The 17,512-nt window shown below is 39.1% G+C and overlaps 1 protein-coding gene across 1 annotated transcript in view; it reads right to left on the reverse strand.

Annotated features, from left to right (window-relative positions):
* ryr2b (ryanodine receptor 2b (cardiac)) overlaps positions 1–17,512 on the reverse strand; it is a 65,874-nt gene that overhangs the window by 34,464 nt on the left and 13,898 nt on the right. Inside the window, exons 26-52 of the mRNA XM_059358946.1 lie at positions 17,061–17,290; positions 15,666–15,840; positions 15,270–15,478; positions 14,921–15,107; positions 13,970–14,102; positions 13,574–13,688; positions 13,088–13,248; positions 12,654–12,813; positions 12,337–12,423; positions 11,876–12,102; positions 11,407–11,620; positions 10,716–11,312; positions 10,400–10,600; positions 10,108–10,219; positions 9,836–9,976; positions 9,249–9,525; positions 8,949–9,063; positions 8,636–8,768; positions 8,412–8,515; positions 8,061–8,196; positions 7,255–7,441; positions 6,345–6,453; positions 4,335–4,455; positions 3,607–3,776; positions 2,928–3,148; positions 2,251–2,341; positions 2,019–2,159 (exon numbers count right to left, since the gene is read on the reverse strand). Of these exons, the coding sequence (XP_059214929.1) occupies positions 2,019–2,159; positions 2,251–2,341; positions 2,928–3,148; positions 3,607–3,776; positions 4,335–4,455; positions 6,345–6,453; positions 7,255–7,441; positions 8,061–8,196; positions 8,412–8,515; positions 8,636–8,768; positions 8,949–9,063; positions 9,249–9,525; positions 9,836–9,976; positions 10,108–10,219; positions 10,400–10,600; positions 10,716–11,312; positions 11,407–11,620; positions 11,876–12,102; positions 12,337–12,423; positions 12,654–12,813; positions 13,088–13,248; positions 13,574–13,688; positions 13,970–14,102; positions 14,921–15,107; positions 15,270–15,478; positions 15,666–15,840; positions 17,061–17,290 (4,754 nt within the window). The remainder of the gene's footprint in view (positions 1–2,018; positions 2,160–2,250; positions 2,342–2,927; positions 3,149–3,606; positions 3,777–4,334; positions 4,456–6,344; positions 6,454–7,254; positions 7,442–8,060; positions 8,197–8,411; positions 8,516–8,635; positions 8,769–8,948; positions 9,064–9,248; positions 9,526–9,835; positions 9,977–10,107; positions 10,220–10,399; positions 10,601–10,715; positions 11,313–11,406; positions 11,621–11,875; positions 12,103–12,336; positions 12,424–12,653; positions 12,814–13,087; positions 13,249–13,573; positions 13,689–13,969; positions 14,103–14,920; positions 15,108–15,269; positions 15,479–15,665; positions 15,841–17,060; positions 17,291–17,512) is intronic.

Below are 17,512 nucleotides of genomic sequence, written 5' to 3' on the forward strand. Positions count from 1 at the left end.
GCACAAGACATGATGAACAAGAGTTACGAGAAAATTGGTAATACATTTCAACACAAAAGTGTGTAATTATTAATTTCAAGAGAAAAAGACGTCTGCACACCAAAATAGGCTAGAGATTGACACTATTTATTCGGTTTGTTTTTTGTCTTGCATCTAATTTTTTATTTTTTTGCATTAGCACAAATCTGGTCCTTATTTTGTATTAATTTATTTTCAATTATAAACTGTATTGAAAAATGTGGAGGATATTTCTTTATTATTTATTTTTCTTACAACACAGTTATTGCCCTAAGAGAAAATGATTAATCCTAAATGTACTCGATAGTTTTTATGATTCTGTGCGTTACCATGACATAGTAGGGGCACTTTGGACAAAACTCACCTTCCAAATGTGCTTTCTCTTCATATGCACACATAAAACTTTTTTTTTTTTTTTTAAACCAAAAACTGGCATATTGTAGAGCTGACATCCAGTAGCCAAACTGGCACAGCAACTCCACAATTGGAGGATATTGGTTAAGCCAGTTTTGGGTGCTTTGCAACAGTCTCAATATGTGCCCATGTTTGTTATTTACGTAGTTTGAATTTTATAAACAAAACACTATCCTGCTGAGGAAACCAGCCAAACCATTTAATTTTCAATTTAATAAACACATTTAATTTAATTAGTTTGGATGCAAATACCTACCTCTGTTGCAGAAATACTTGGCCGAAAAACCTTGTCAGAAAACTAGTTAACTGGTCAAAAAATCCCATTACTGAAATCTGGCTGTGAATTTATTTTTCCCACTAAAAGAGAAGTTCTCATTTGCACAACAATACCTCGCTTAAATAAGGGGTTATAAAACAGCAGTAACAAATTAATGGTCTGTATCCCACAACACAAATTCAAGTCTCCACCACTTGTGATTTTTCAGTTGTAGCTACAATAAGCATAGGTCAAAAAATAACTGAAATACTGTACGCCAAAACTACATTACACTCTGAAGAGATTCAACACTGACTTGGTTTCTGAAGCAGTTTGATGTGGGTCACAAGTGGGCCGAGAATGATCTTATGGACTTCAGAATGTGAAAACATCTGTCAGAAATATGCTGGAGCAGGCATACAGTCAGCTGAGGAAATCTTCAGTTATTGCTTATGTCTCTTACATTTCCAATGACTCTGTTCAGAGGAAGGTTTCATACCAGTATATATAAAAATCTCAAGTGTGTTATAGCTTCCTCCACTAAGGTTCATCTAGAAGCTCACTGAAGGAGAAAATCAAATATGGTTTGTCTGTGTCTCTCCTGAAATAAACGTTGAGGAGAATGGAAAATAGGAAGCTCATTGCCGGATTAGACTGTCAAAAATTTTAATATCAATTCATTTTCTGCAACTTTTTGGTGCTCCAAAAAAATATCTGACTAAGCGAGAAGAGTCTTTGTCTGTCTGTCAGTCTGTCCGTTTTTCATTTCACTCCTGAGGACACAACAAGGTGTCTGGAGTGAGCTCTTCAGATCTACTTGTGTTATGTACATAACATTTCCACCAAATTGGTTCTTGACCCAGTTGACCTGCTGTTTTTTGGTTGCAGCTGGAAATAACGATTCAGGTTCAGCTCCAATTAATTATTTGTTGAAACGCAACATGTTGGTGGAAAAGAGCATGTATAAAGAGGGGACCCCTATTAACTTTTACACGGCCCAGCACACTGGGTACAGCTCACTCTCTGTCGATTGCAACAGTGCACTCAAGAACAGATGAAGAAAGGGAAAGGAGAGAGACAGAGGATGTTACATTGTAGCAAATTCAAACATTTCAGGCATTAGCAATGCAACTTTCGGAACAATTTTATTGCTCAGGTCGTCTGCACTGTGTCAAGTGTGAAGTTGTTTGCAATGAACAGTTCTCAAGAAAGCTGCAGCAATATCAGAAATAAAGCAATTGGCCTGTTTTGAACAGGCACTGCACTGGTTATTCTATCTGTCAATCATTTCAGTTTGATTATTAGATAATAGGTATTCAGTATGGTTTACCTTCTTTTCCAGGGCCTTAAACACTCCCCAGAATAATTTTCTAGACAGGTGGAGTTCCTCATCAGAGGCCAAACCCTGGTCAGCCTGCCCTCCAGCTAGCGAATAATACTTCCACCTCTGCTCGTAGTGACTTGTCAAGAGCTGGTAGATGAAAGTATTAAGCAAAGTCAATAAAATGTATCATTTAACTTGGTATACTGATATATTTCTACGTTTACTGTAGTTAATCCACCTTTAGAAGCATCTCGCTGTGGTCTGTGAGCTGGGGAACATCGAAGACAAGACGTCGAAGAAGAGGCTGCATCATAGATGGCTGGAGTTTACTGAGGACACCAATGAGCGCAAAATTAGTCACATGAGCAGATACACATCACTTCCACCAAAACACACACACACACACACACGATGAATAATGTTATGACCGATTGTCATGTCCCAGAAGAATGTCACCTAATTGCGAAGATGCCACAAGCAAGTTGTTAATTAATTTGTTAACATTTTAATAGACTTTGGCAAATTACATCTAAATTGGGCAAAAATGGTTGAAGTGATTCATAAATATAATGAGTGGGAATACGAGTGTGTTGATGTGTCTGCATCAGATAGCAATAGTTTGTTGCCATTTCTTATTTCTCTTTTCAACATACAGTTCGGTCAAACAGCAAAAAGACAATTGGGTCAATGGATACAGGAAGCTAATGGTGCATTATGTCATGAATTAATAATAGCAGACCACAGAAGAGGTAGCTTCTTAAAAGAACACTGTACTATAACATATACAATTTATCAGCCACTTGCTGAAAAATCAATATCCTATCTGTAGACAATAACAGCAATCTCTCTTTGCAATAACAAAAGCGCAAAAGAACCCTTACTCTGTGGGTTGCTTTATCACACTAAAAGCACTACCTGCACACAGCCAACAAACAATCTTCAATGGTGTCTCTCTGGGCCTTGGTCAAGCTAAGAGCCCTGGAGACGCTGTAGATTGCCTGGATGAGAGAATCAACCAGCAAAGCATGGTCTTCTGAAGCACAGAAGAGAGCTGAGCATTTGGTGAGCAGGGGAAGCACAGATGTACACAAGTATCTGTTGAGAGCCAGGGCCATATCAGTGGATCCTAAGTCAGCCTGCAATAAAATAAAATGGAAGTTACAATGACAGAGTCCAAATAATTAAATGGAATTAACCAGACAAGATTAAGTGATGGGGCAACAAGAAGAAAATGAGTTCAAACAATGTTAACTCCAACTGAAATTAAGATATGTTAAGGTTGAAGCTGAAACACCCACTTTGTTTCAGCAGGATGCGTACAATACATTTTCATGAAAAAAAAACAACAGTAAGTCATTGTAAGATGCAGTAAGTTGTGCAAATAAGTTGCTAAACTAAGTGTTACGTACAATTATACAATTGTAGTAATTTTATAATATTGGTGCAGTCAGTAGATGGGACAGGGAGAAGTGGGTATTTTTCATGTGTGACAGTGCAGCTTGGATTGACACAATGTCAGAGGTCACACCTACAATGTTACACTGGATCTATAAAGCAGGTGAACAGGGCAATAAATACAATTTTCTTTCCTCACAGTGTCAAGCAAGACAGCTGCCTGAAGGTCAGGCAAGAAGCCAACTTCTAGTAGGTGGAGGAGAAAGTTCTGGTTTTCGATGCCATAAACACGGTCCAGGAACAGAACCATAGCTGCCTTGTGGTCTGGGCAGAACACTGTGGATAGGTCAGGCTCCAATGCCACACCATCTGGACAAACAAAGTAAAACTAAATCAGATGTCATTGTGGCATTGTTACACCTCTATCCTGATTGACAGGCTGCTGTTGTAATGACTTGTCAATCACAAGATAGCTGTACTCAAAAGCATACCCTTTTGTGTAGTTTACTCTTAATATAACCATCATTTACAAAATAAACTAAATAAAATGTTTACAGAGGTAATAAATCAAGTGAGAAGTAAGGTCATTTTTATAGACTTCTATATAAGCAGACTTAATACAACCAGTGGAGTCCTGCTGGCCATCAGAGAGAATGCGGGTTTATGGTTTCTGCATTGGCTTCACTTTTTAGGCCTACGGCTACGTCCACTTTGATACAGTCTATGATAGTAGTGGATCCCTCTTTTAGACGTAACCATTATCACCATTATTTAAAGGAGGGTGAAATGATTGTGATTTTAAAGAGACATTGTAACTACAAAGAAAACAACAAATAGGCAGCCAAAGCAGTGAAGACAGATTTCAGTCTAATGGCTTAATACATGCTGAATTTACTGTAGTAAGACGGGCTGATATGCTCATTTGACCTTTTGACAGCGAAGGAATTTGAAAGGAGATGCTGATGACTCCCTGGAGATCCTGAATGGGGATAAGCGACCGCAGAATGGCTCTAATGCGGATAGCTTCTCCTTTGCCTCCTTGAATCAACTGCACAACAATTCAGAGCGACAAAATGTTATTGGCAAGCAATTTTCATCTTACAGAGGATTCCCTTAATATATAATGATACAGCAACAAATAAGACATATTTGTACAGTAGTTCTATAAATATTAGGGACATCTTCCAAATGTTAGACTTGAGTTAGAGCCAATTTTGCAGTACAAATGAAGTTTGTGTCAAGGTTGATAAACAAAGAAGAGGTTGTTGATTTATTTCCTGAAATATTTTTGTGCATCAACTTTTGCTGATTTATTTCCAATTGTTGTAGTTCCAATAATTGCCTTTTGAGACGTGTTTTACTTTATCATGTTTTATTTGCTCTTTCGCTATCTTTAAAACATTTTAATACATGTTTATGACTTATATAAAGCATTTTGAACAGTCTGTTTGAAAGATAAGACACAACAAAATGTCTCGTTTTGCCTTTGCATATAAAGTGCTTATGCTGAAAGTCAGGTATACGTTTACTCCCCAGGCTGGCTTCATGAGGTTTTGTTTCAGAGAATTTCACACAAGTTCTGAGACTTAAGCTATTTACTCTGTCAATATGCTGTAAAAAAAGAGTTTTGAATGACAACATGTATGACCCATATGTACTGTATACATAGAGGAGTCTGCAGTAATGGAGAAAGATTGTTGATATTTGAACTCAACACCAAAACAAATAAACCCCGTTCCATCAGTGCTCCTCAGAACAGTAGCATGCGCCAGAGTTACTGTCACTCTCACTCCCAGTGCCTTTTTTTTCAAGTAATATTGTAGTGGTGGTGGTGATAGTGGTGAGTGGCTCGGTCCCAGGCACATTATTTGTTTACAGATAAAGGGTGGTGTAGGATTTTTTTTCTTTTTAAGCACACACAGAACGGATAGCTAGTGAACAGTGAGGCGATCACTGAATTTGACAAAAATATTATTGGATTAAAGGCCCAGACTCCACCTTTAATAAACAGTCCCTATAATATTCTATATTCAGTCTATAAAAATATATTATGGTTCAACTACTGGATCTCAGTGTTGTGAAGTTATCTTTGTCAACAAATGACCATTTAAATGTTTTTCAGTTTAATGTCTAAACTTACAGTAAAGGAAAAAGCAATAAACAATGTTTTGTTTGTTTGACTCCTTTAAAAAGCAGTTTGCAGCCACTGGAACCCAAGCTTTTTCTTCTGGGCATATATCCAACTAGCCCAAAACTCTAGATTTGTAAATATGTGCATATTACAAGCTGAACGTATCATTTCTCTTAATTGGAAAAATGTTGATGAACCAAGAATTGGAAGATGGGTGAAAAGAGTTGGCATCAAACATGACAATGGAAAAGATAACATACATTATTATATGGAAGCAACATGTTTTTGATGACATCTGGAGACCTTTTGTAATTTTTTTTTTGCTTCAGCAGGAGGAGGCTATGGGGGAGTAGAATGTACATGTGATGTGACATCATATAATAATAATATAACTAAATGAGTGTATATGTGTGTGTGTGTGTGTGTGTGTGTGTGTGTGTGTGTGTGTGTGTGTGTGTATTTATGTCCAAGGCCTAAGGGCATACTGAATACCATATTCAGGTTCTTATTGTTATATATACTGTTGTTGTTTTTTAATTATATATATTTATATCTTTTTTGCTTTATTTTTATCTTGTGTTAATAGTTTCAACATGTTTTTCTTGTACTTATTGGATGGGGGAATAGGGAGAAAAAGTTTGCTGTTTCATGTAAAAAATGTCTTGCTGTTTGATCTGCTGTAATTTGCAAACAAAAACTAATAAACACTCATAAAAAAAAGCAGTTTGCAGTCTTTTTCCACTAGACTTTTTTGTTTGAGACATCAGGGTATATTGACGCTAAAGAGCTTCTTGGAAAACACTCACGTGCATCTCTGGAGCGCAGCGCCCCAGTAAGTCGATAAGGGCTGAGTAGAAGGTCATGATGGCGTGCCCCATGTGAATGAGGTCATCATCATTGTCCTGGACAACATCTCTGTAACGGGAAACAATTACACTGGCCAAAAGCTTCTCATGAACTTAAATAAATCATTAATCATAATTTTTAACAGAATCAAATGATTGATTATCCCTAAATAAAGCAGCCCATTAGCAAGATAAGGTCTTTCCTTCTAATTTCTAATGACCTCAATATTTATTTGTAATTCTGACAGTATCAATAGAAGAAACGCAGACAGAGCAGTGGTCAGCTCCCAACCCACATAAATCCAGAAAACATTTTTAAAATAATCAGTGTCATTAAACTGTTGCATTGTTGTATTTAGCTTATTTAACCTGTATTTACCAAGGGATGGTTGGTTGAGCAAAGATGCTGCATTTAGCCAAGAAATCCTTTCAAAAAGCCTGAGAGAAAATTACTCCTGAGACTTACTGTGATAGGGCATAAAAACACAGTGCTAAATAAGCGCATACTCAATATTGTACAATGTATTACTACATTTAGGAGGCTTTCAGTGTCATCAATAGAAATCGTTGATTTAATCTTTTGACACTGGTTGAACTCTGATTCCATTTGCCAGTGAACCTTCATTGAATGAATGAGCTTACAAATTGGTGTGAAAAAGTGATGCAAAATAATGGAGAATCCTAGAAACTTGTTTTATGGGTATTAAAAACTCTAAACTCCAAAATAAAAAACAAAAATGTGATGCACTCAAACTATATGTAGTCTTGCCTGAACCAGTATACTATCCAACAGACACAAAATTACAATTACAGAGTACAAAATTATAACTATATGAAAAAAACTTTGCAATACTCAACATCTAATACTGACAGTGTTCTGTTGGACTGGTAGGTGGTACACGGTCCGTCCATAGAAGGGTCCTCTGAGATCCTGATGGCTTCCTCCATGGCTGCAAGGAGGCCATTTCCCCCGTCACCTCGCAGAGCAGGGCCAAAACACTCAGGCCGACGAATCAGCAACCTCAACACTAGGTAAGCATTCTCCTCCACACTCTCACCTGTGGTCAAGAAACACACAGAAGATTAAGACTAACCATCAGGTGGCCTGGATGACATTGTGGACTGTGTGTGAGGGCATTTGATTTTCAGTGAGGAAATCAATAAACTGAAAACACACCAAGACGACCAGTAAAAAGAACGATAACCAGGTCGATTTATGTACAGCTTTTAGACTGTATAGGAAAGAGATAGCTGGAATCACTTGGTATGGAAATCCAATACCATTTGCCTGTTAACACCCTCAAAGACAATTTGAACGGATGCCTTCTGGGCACCACTTCAGAGTAAGGAAAATCAATAGTAGAGAACCAGAAAGTTAATTACCTCTACTGCAAATAGTTTACTTAATTGGGAGCATGACTTGATGCAACCACTTGTGCCTTTTTGTGAATTTGGCTCTTGTTATTCTATCCCTGTAGCAAATATCAAAGAAAATTCCCTTAAAGACAAATTGTCAAATAAAATAACCAAGCCAACCTTATTTCTATAATGGGACAAAAACGTTTATATAAGTAGGTAAATTCTGAATTATATATCTACAGAAAAACTATAAAAATGTTATTTAAATCTCAGGATGTCTTTTGAATAGGAGAACTATGGGTAGAACTAATAGGTTACCATTGCAGAAGACAGCAAAACGTAGAAAATCCAGGTAACGCTCGCCTTCCACTGGGTTCCATCCGATATCAGGATATCCTTTAGCCACTAGCATCGGACAGCTCTGCAGACCACAGCCAGCAAGGTACTGAACCACCTGGATAGTAAGTTAGTTTTGCAGATATTGGGTCATTGCAGATACTGTACAACTAATGGGGTACAGCACAGTAAAACTAAGAGAATGCCGGAGCCGCCTATAGTTAGACTAGAACATGAATAACAGAAAAAGAAGAGCACTTATCCATGTATATATTACTAAATGGAGACCATTAACAGCAGCACTGTAGTCGAAAGACAGAACATGAAACTCACCTTCTCAAGGTCAGGTTCCCTCAGCGCTAAGGCTAGTTCGTTATTATCCATAACAGAGGCTGCTGCCACATCCAGAGGAGTGGCACCACGCATGGACGGTGAAGCTAAGGGACGAAGGCATGAAACAATTTGAACACCAACTCATAAACAATATTTTTCGTCAGGATATTTGGGGCTTTTTAATGAAGGTTAATGGCACAGAAAAATGACAGAGTAAGATGTACCTAGTCCAACACTGCTGTTTTCAAGCAGATAGCTGAGATGGTCAAACAGGGCGCCTTGATTATGACGGCTAATGCGGCAAAAATAACACAGAAATCGACAACAGCTGGCCACCATCTTGGGAAAGGCAATCTCCTAGTGAAAGAAAATCAATCCATGAATATAAATAAATGCAAGATGTGAGGAAGTAGATGCTACAATTATACCCTATAAATGATACACAAAAATACACATGAAATACCAATGATGTTCAAGAAAACAGTTGTGACATATTTTCTCTATATAAATCACTACATATTAATCTTTGTCCCTCACCTTTGATTCCCCTTCTCCAAGAACATTGACCATCACCTCCATCACAGTCTCATGCATCCCCAATGCCCTCATTAGGTTGGGGTGTTGGTAGAAAACCTTATTATTCATGATGTCCCTGAACATGAAACAGTCCATACAATGAAGAATGACTAGAAACTGCATCAATATTTTTCACACAACACAGGATATTATGATGCATATGTGTTAGAAATAAATCAATACAAATAATTACACAAGATCATAACAATCAGGAGGTGTCAAATAAAGCAAATGCATATCGCATTATAAATGTCCCCATACCCTAGTCTTTTGATCATCAGCCTCTCCTCTTCTTTCCCCATGCGGACACTGAGAAGGGAGCGGATTTGGTTCAGGGAGGACAGGAGGGCCATGGTGTCTTCTACCGACGCCTGGCTGATCGTATAGGCTCTGCTAAGGGGTCCTGCCATTTGACCCCCAAGGCCCTCATACTGGCGGTGCAGCAATGAGAAGATAGCCCGAACCAGTTTAGGGTCCTCCATCTCTGTCTCTTGAGCCCAGTGCACCATAGTCTCAGAGATCAGTGTTTTGAGAGACTCTGATGAAGTAAAGTAGTGATAAAAGTATTAGAGTGGCGACTGAATATGTCAGGTTATTACATTTTGATTTTTTTTACATTTGTATGTAGTTGTCTGACACAAAGATTTTGTTGGACCTGCTACAGTAGATATGTTGTTGGTCAAATTCAACATAACATCTCACCAACATCCTCTATTATCGGGTATGTTTTTGTATAGTATTGATTTTGGACAAAAAGGATGTTGCACAATCTTGTATGCATGTAAATTAAATGGTCAAAATGTACAAACTGAAAAAGAAAGATGTTTCACAACATAGGATGGACTAACTGGCACTCTGCGGTCTACTCAGCTCCACTTCTGCAGGTGTCTTCTTGAGTCCAACGACTCTCGCCACTAGACTGACAAGTCGATCCCTGAGAGACAACTCAGCATCCTCTTCATCCTCTGTGTCACAATCCAATTCAATGCCTGCACAATAACAGCCAATGAGATGACACATACATAGTGGCAATTATGGTTAAGTACCTTTGCAGAGCCTTTTCATTGTGTCCTCACTCAAAGAAGAAGAATGAATCAGTCAAGATAAACAGTGTTCCCACCACAGTGTGTGTTGAGGAGGTGATGGAAGTCTTGCAGGAGCTGTTGGATTTCCACTGGACATGGACAGTTCTCCTGCTGCTCATCTTCTCTGAAGCTCAGCAGCATGTTGATCTGAAGACAGGTCACAGATCACAAACAGTATAGACAACATTTTATGACATGCTAGTTTTAGTGTGAACCACAATGACCCAACATTACTTTTTTTAAGAGCACACAGCTCCTGAAACACATGACAACACATCATTCAAAACCTTAATTTGAAGAACAACGTTACTTAATTTCAAGTTCAACCTGCTCCTGTGGAGGTGAGCGGAACTCCTTCGTCTTGCGGGCGGTGAGGGCAGCAGACATGTTGAGTGCTTGCATGACCTGGTTGTAGCGAAAGCGTTGGTTCTCCTGCAGCTGACCCACAAAGTCATCAGAGAAGGCAACCACAGCTTCTACTCTGTGGCGCACCTGGCAGTCACACAGGTAGGACAGCAGATGGCAGAGCTGCAGAAAGAAATGTATTCAATCTTCCTTTATAATCCAATGGCTTATAGGAATCTTACAATATATAAAAACGGGAAGAATGACAAATGTCAAAGGCATCTGCTGATTTGTTCACCTCAAGTTTGACAGCTTCTGGAAGCTTAAGTTCAAGAAGTCCTTGTTTGGGTGTGTCATCTTCTTTTTCATCATCACTAGCTTCTTCTTCCTCCTCAAGGATGTCAGCGTCTATGGAGAAAACTCCGGGCTCTATCAGTCTCAGAACTTTCCCCAGGTCCTTACCCCCAAATACCCCCATAACCAGTAGGGTGTAGAACAGTCTAATTAGAGGAACCAGCAGAAGGTCAATGCTGCCTCCTACAGGATCTCTTACACCTTGACCCACAGCCCCTACTCCAGCAGTCAGCATCTCCACAGTCAAATCCTTTAGTGTATCCAGAGGGATTTCTGGGCTGTCTGTGCAGGATATTTCACCTGCACAGTCTCCTTCCATCCCATTGCTCCTGACAAAACAGGGAGATGAGAAATTCATCTGTGGTTTCAGGGATGTGCTGAGACTAGTGCTGGAAAAGCCTTCTGGAGTTTGACCATTCTCTGCATCAACACCATTGGAAGGTCTGGGATAAAGAGTGATTTCTCTGGTCTGGTCAGTCATAGGCACAATGTATTCCTGGTTCATCATGTGACATGCCGTGACGTGGCTGCTGAGGTAGACCTAAAGAACAAGAATACTCATTAATTGAATCTACAATGACCAATGTTTCCTCACTCTGTTGTTCATGAATATTACCCTTCTAATATGCAATCACCTGAACAAGTAGTTGATAAAATGCAGAACGGAGCGGGCCAGGGAGGTGGGGATTCTGAATGGCGTGAAGGACCTGGGATTGGTCAACGTGACTGCAAAGGGCATGGCAAACTCTGGTGTTTCCAAGGGCGCATAAAGAGCAGTAGAGGAGGAGAGTGTGGTGGTGAAAGGTCAAGAGGTCATCTAGTTCTGACAGCTCCAAAATGTCAACAGACCTAGATGAATATCATCAAAAGACAATGTCAGTGTTGTTGCTTGCTCAAGATCAAATAAAAGCTTGATAACTCTGCAAAATGTCAGTGTGTTGCATTTTTTATGATGTTATACACCTAAAAAAACATCTGCTGACTGGTGCTTGCAGATCACTGTGGAACGAGAGGCATATGGGATGATAGGAACATCACAAACAACAGGCATCATTTCCTGTGCACTTAAATCTGCAAGCCCAATTCCTAAAATAGTTCTTTAACCTGTTTCCATCAGGGATCTGAAGGGTCATGACTTGCAGGGGCTCATGACATTGGACTCTCCAGCCGTGGTGCTCATCAGGCCGATCCACCGCCACCTTTAATGCAAGGTGTGGTACTCTGGTCCACGAAACTGGATTCAGATGCTGGACCTGAAACCTTGGAGGACACTGAGGTGTGGCATCCCTTCTTTGGCTACGAAGCAAACCTGCCGACAGTGGCATCACATTCTGGATCGAAAAAACGTCAGAAGTCAGGCAAAGCTTTAACATTCAAATAAACATTTCTAAAAAACATAAAACAGGTTGAAAAACAGACTAACAGAGCAGAAACTCCTCAATACTGGACTGTTCAACTGTTCAATTTGCCAAGCTGAAAACTAATTAATTACTGATCCAATCTGTCAAAAATTCATCCAAATCTCTTAAATATGCTGCTTTTTAAAAAATGAAAAGTTCCTTTACCTTGATGCGGCCCAATTCAAACTGAAACATGTTGCTCGTGGTGGGCTTGACAAAAACAGCAGGAAACAGCTTTGTACTGGCTTCCACCTAATTAGCAGTAAAACAACACTTCCTCAGTTTAATAATACAGTGCTCCAAGGTAAACACTAGTCACTATAATTACTTTATTAAATGAATTTCCGAAGCGTAACAGACAGAGCTCCATATGAGGTTTAATGAGTATTAAATTCAGATTAATTTACTTGTATTCAAATTAACCAAAAAAAGAAAAATACAAATTAGTATGAACAAAAATAATAGATTTCTAGGTGACCTACTTGGTAGAAGGTGGCCATCTCCACTCCACTGGAGGTAAAGGTGAGTAGCCCAGTCGTTGTGTCAATTAAACAGCCAATTTCCAACCCTGCGCTTCTCCGACTCTGAGACAGACCTGTTGCCTCTCCAGCACACACCATGTAACAGTTACACCGCTTCACACTGTGCAAAAAGATTGGGATGTGTTTAATTTGCAGTTTGCTGATAATTAACTATGAAAAGAAGACAATGGAACCCGTTTACACAAAAGCTAACCATTAAATTCTCAGTAATAATAATTAGTTCTTTAGTAATACAATAAATAGAATTTCATAATATAGTCTGTGATTAAGGTGTAAGAAGGATAGTCCTGACGATATCTCTGACTGCAATTACTATTTAAATTCTTGGTAGAGCCCCACATACTGAAGAAGGAGCTGTGTCGGTGTAAACTAACCTTTCCTGGACTTTACCACTGTCATCTCCGAGGGTGACAGTCACAGTGAGGACACGGTCAGTGTCAAAAGTCACATCGTAGAGATGAAAGTCAGAGGTCACCCAGCCTACCCACACATTGAACGGCTCCTGGCCTGGAAGAACCCTCACTGAGTAGTAATACTGAAACAGAGAGGGCAATTCATTGTGTCATTGTGTGGTATTTGCATTCTAGGTTGTTGTTTTTTTTATTGTGGCTTCTAATTAAATTGGCCAGCAGAGAGCTGCAGAGTGTATGTGCATATCCTGCAATGCAATTTGTTTTATCTTAGCTGACTATAAGGCAGCAGAATGTCAAATATCTTTTTCATTATCTTTTGGTGTTTTATTAAATTATTTTGAACTAACGGTACAAATTGTTCAGTTTCCTTATCGGCAGCGACGTTTTTTGTTCTGTGAATATCTGGTTATGAGATGAGATGAGATGATGAGAAAATGAAAGCTTTACTCTGGAGCTCTGGATAAGGTGATCATAGTTATCTTTGTCAACTACGACATCTTCTAGAAGCCGTGCAGAGGAGTTGCTGCTGACAAGCTCTGGTTTAGTCCTCTTCAGCATGAACCTTGCAGGACAGAAAAACACATGAATTTGTACCTGGCACAATGAACTTCAAAGATTAATTGTGACTGTGGTGAGACAGAAAGCCTCTTTTCTCTATTTGTTTCTTTTAACAATCCTCATTTCCTGTTTGTTTTGGCAATTCATTTCAGAAAAAGTCATACCCATGCTTTTGTCTTTTTTTATCACCTGGCAGACAAGCATGATATACATAATATTTATATAATAATAACAGCTGGTATATTATTCTAAATACAGTAAGAGTTTAGTCTCTCTACAACCTACCGTTGTTTCAGTCTTGATGTTTTCTCGTGACCATGATCTTTATGGTTGAGTTCATCTCTTGAGCCAGCAAAGCTGTGGGCTGACTTCATCAGCACTTCATAGTCAGAGTCCACCTCCTCCTGCTCTTTCCTTCCTAAAAGGACAACAGGAATTAATTACAGCACGGCCCTGGGGAGCTTAAGTAGAGCAACACATCAAGGTCATAATGGCAGAATATCAGTAATCTGGATAAATGCAAAGGGTTAGCATACAGCTATATAGATCTCACACACTTATTATTTCACTCAGTTTTCCTTTTGTAATGACTGATGCACTGATCTGACTGACTAATCAGTCTTTTTTATAAATTTACAGACTGGAAACATGATAACTTTGCAACTAACTTTCCAGATTAATCAACTTTTCAAAACCCTACTTGCAACTTAATTTTTAAAAGCAACTCTCAATAAATCTAACAACATATTTAGACCATCAATATATTGTTATTTATTCTCATGCATATTGCTCAGAGTAATTTCAGGGTCACTCGCCTTGTTACTGATTCATAAAGATTTGTATAAACAAATAAATAGTGTTAGATCATAAATAGTTGCCTCACTATAATAGGCCTACATACACAGTACAGAAGAATATTTTCTCTTATATGTAAATATCGATTTAAGCATTTATAGATCTGTTCCTATTGTTTTCTCTTAGGAAAGTGAAACATGTTGGATAAAGGGAAATACTGCAATTATTTTTCCTTGAATTTTATTTGCACACAAAAATCTCTGTCTTTTGGGCACTTTTGAGATTTAGTGCAATGAAAGAAGGTCCTGTAACCTGGTGCATTTTTGGAGAAAATGCAAAATTATTTAATAGAACATAAAATAGAACGTTCAGTTAAAAGATCAACTAACCTGAGGCTAACCTGAACACACTGTGTATGAAATGATGTAATATGATCTGAACCTGGAGAGAGAGAGTTGGATGCCACTGGAAGCACGCCTCCCGTGGGGCTTGTGAGGACAGCAGCACATTGAATGGACATACTGAGCCTGTAAAAGCCCATCTCACTGCCTCCGCCGTGGTGTGCAAACAACCGCTGAGAAACCCTCAGGCTGGATATGGAATCCTTTGAGCCACTGACTCTAGTGACCTTGAATAAGATTTGAACAAGATTTTCAGGATCAGTGCTGTCAATTAACCACTGCTACAACCCTGCGTCCCACAGAGCCGCTTCACCATACTACATGCTTGAAATGACATATTAACCATGCTACTAGGTTAAAAAAAAACCTACAGGGTAAAGTAAACTAACCTGTAAGTTGTGATCATTAGGCCTTATGGAGGCAAACTGGGGCTGTTTCCAACTCATCCACAGAGCTGGTTCTCTGGCCATGTTGACAGCAAATGGTTCATAGCCCTCCTGCAGGCCACACACAGCAAAGTACTGCAGAGAGTCCACTTGGCGGCCCAGATTTAGCCTCCCTACCTGGTTCATGCCAACACTGACTACAGGTAAAAAGCCTGGGAAATACAAAGAGAGATAAATATATTTATAATATTTAAGAATAGAATATAGTTTGGACTCTCTCAAGACAGGGAGAGCAGTGCTGCACTGACAAACAATGTCTTGGTTCGTTATCTTTCAGCTTAATATACATGAATTAACTCTGTGATATTCAGGGTAATGAAGGCAAAAACTCTTCCAGACCTTCTCCAATATCAAAGTCCTTTGCAGCCAGCTCTGACCCTCTGTCATTAAACAGCACCTCTCCATTGAGCGTGACCATCATGGTGCGTTCAGCCATGTCCACCAAACAACCCACCACATCACCTCTCTGCCACGGACGTCCCAGGGGCTCAACTCCCTGATGGTACCACTGAGCCTGAAAGCAAAAGGTAGACAATGAATTAGAAAGAAAAAAAGAGACGAGAAGTGAGAGTTAAATCCTCACACAGGAACAGGAACAGAGGTGAGAGGACCAACAAGGCAGAGAATGAGATAAGATCAGGTGTCAACAGAATCAGCAGACTCACCTCAGTAGATAACAGTGTTTGTGCACTTTGCTTATGTCCATGTCCCTCATGTTACGTAGTTCCAAGTATTCAAGTAAAAAATGCTATTTTTCGTGTACCCATTTTAAATAATGTGGAAATAGTCTAGCAGAAATTGGTACCGTTGGACTGCACCTATTGCTTAATTAGGGTTACAGATCTTAATTACAACTGTGTTTTTGGCCAAGCATAGAGATGAATTCAGCTGATAGTGCCTGGATGTGCAACTTAGATGTCGAAGTTAGTTACTCCTCTCATTAGATGAGCATAAGGCCACAGTTTTGTCTCTGTCTGCTCTGCAAAACATCCCTGGCATCATTAAAGATCACACAACTAAAACACACCAGTTGGTAAACAGATTTGGACGTTTTATTGGATCCAGTTATATCGTTACTGTGTACTGTGAGAATAAATCAAATAAAAGAAAACAAAAAGTCACACTGGGACGTATTGCTGTTTTAACAACAACAATGCTGCTTATGCTGCCATACTAAACAGATAGTTCAGATATATTAAAGTGTAGTTGTATGTTCATCCATAGTCAGTGTATCATATATGGCAGATGGCAGTTTGGAGAAGCAAACGAGCAGTCCGGCACAGAAGCAAAGCAAGCTACTGGTATGGGCACAGGCAGTATCAAAACATATAAACATAATATAGATTTAAAATATTTTCATTGTTTCTCTCCAAAGCCACCAGACTTTATTGACAACAGTATTGGCCTTGTAACAGCTTCAGTTTGTTGGACAGAACTGCCTTACGGTGAGGTAAAGCAGTGAAAATATTGGAAGCACAGTGTTCACTAAAACTGACATCGATTTTTTTAAAGTGGGCCTTTTTTAGGTGGCTAAAATGCATTTTACTGCTGCATTCGTCAACAGCAGCCCATGGCTTAGCTTCCATATCGGTACTCCTGCCTGCTTTCTTCAAACTGGGAACATGCAGGCCGCCATCTGCTGTAGATAATACACTGTGGATAAGAGCCTCATACAACCCAAATTCCAAAAATGCGAACTAACCCTTCAAGAACTGTCAAATTTGAATATCTCACCTCAAATCCATCGAAGACATATGCCTGGTCATCTGAGCCGAGCTCTTTATCTGGGGTACAGCCTGGTCGGGCCCAGCCCACTCTCGTATTCCCAGCTGTCACCATTTCATATTCAAAGTACCACTTCCCCCGGGTTACAGAGTATGATTTATCTGGCCTGAACACTCTGCACTTCTCAGAAGAGAAGAAACTTTGATAATTTGGACTATCATGTGAATTCGATAGCGTGGCTGTAAACCCAAGAAATAGAAAAAAAACATGGTTATCTGCTAAAATAACCTATTTTCATTCAGTTAAATACAGTGTATCTTTGCAGTACACCACATTTCGCTGTATTGATATAAATTGATACTAAATATATTATATAATTGAGGCAACTAATAGTCTGTACTAGATGATAACAAACAGAGCCTTATCTTAATTAAACTTACATGCAGTATCTCATGCAGGCT

This window comes from Centropristis striata, chromosome 20 (assembly GCF_030273125.1).
Source record: "Centropristis striata isolate RG_2023a ecotype Rhode Island chromosome 20, C.striata_1.0, whole genome shotgun sequence".
Taxonomy (NCBI): Eukaryota; Metazoa; Chordata; class Actinopteri; order Perciformes; family Serranidae; genus Centropristis; species Centropristis striata.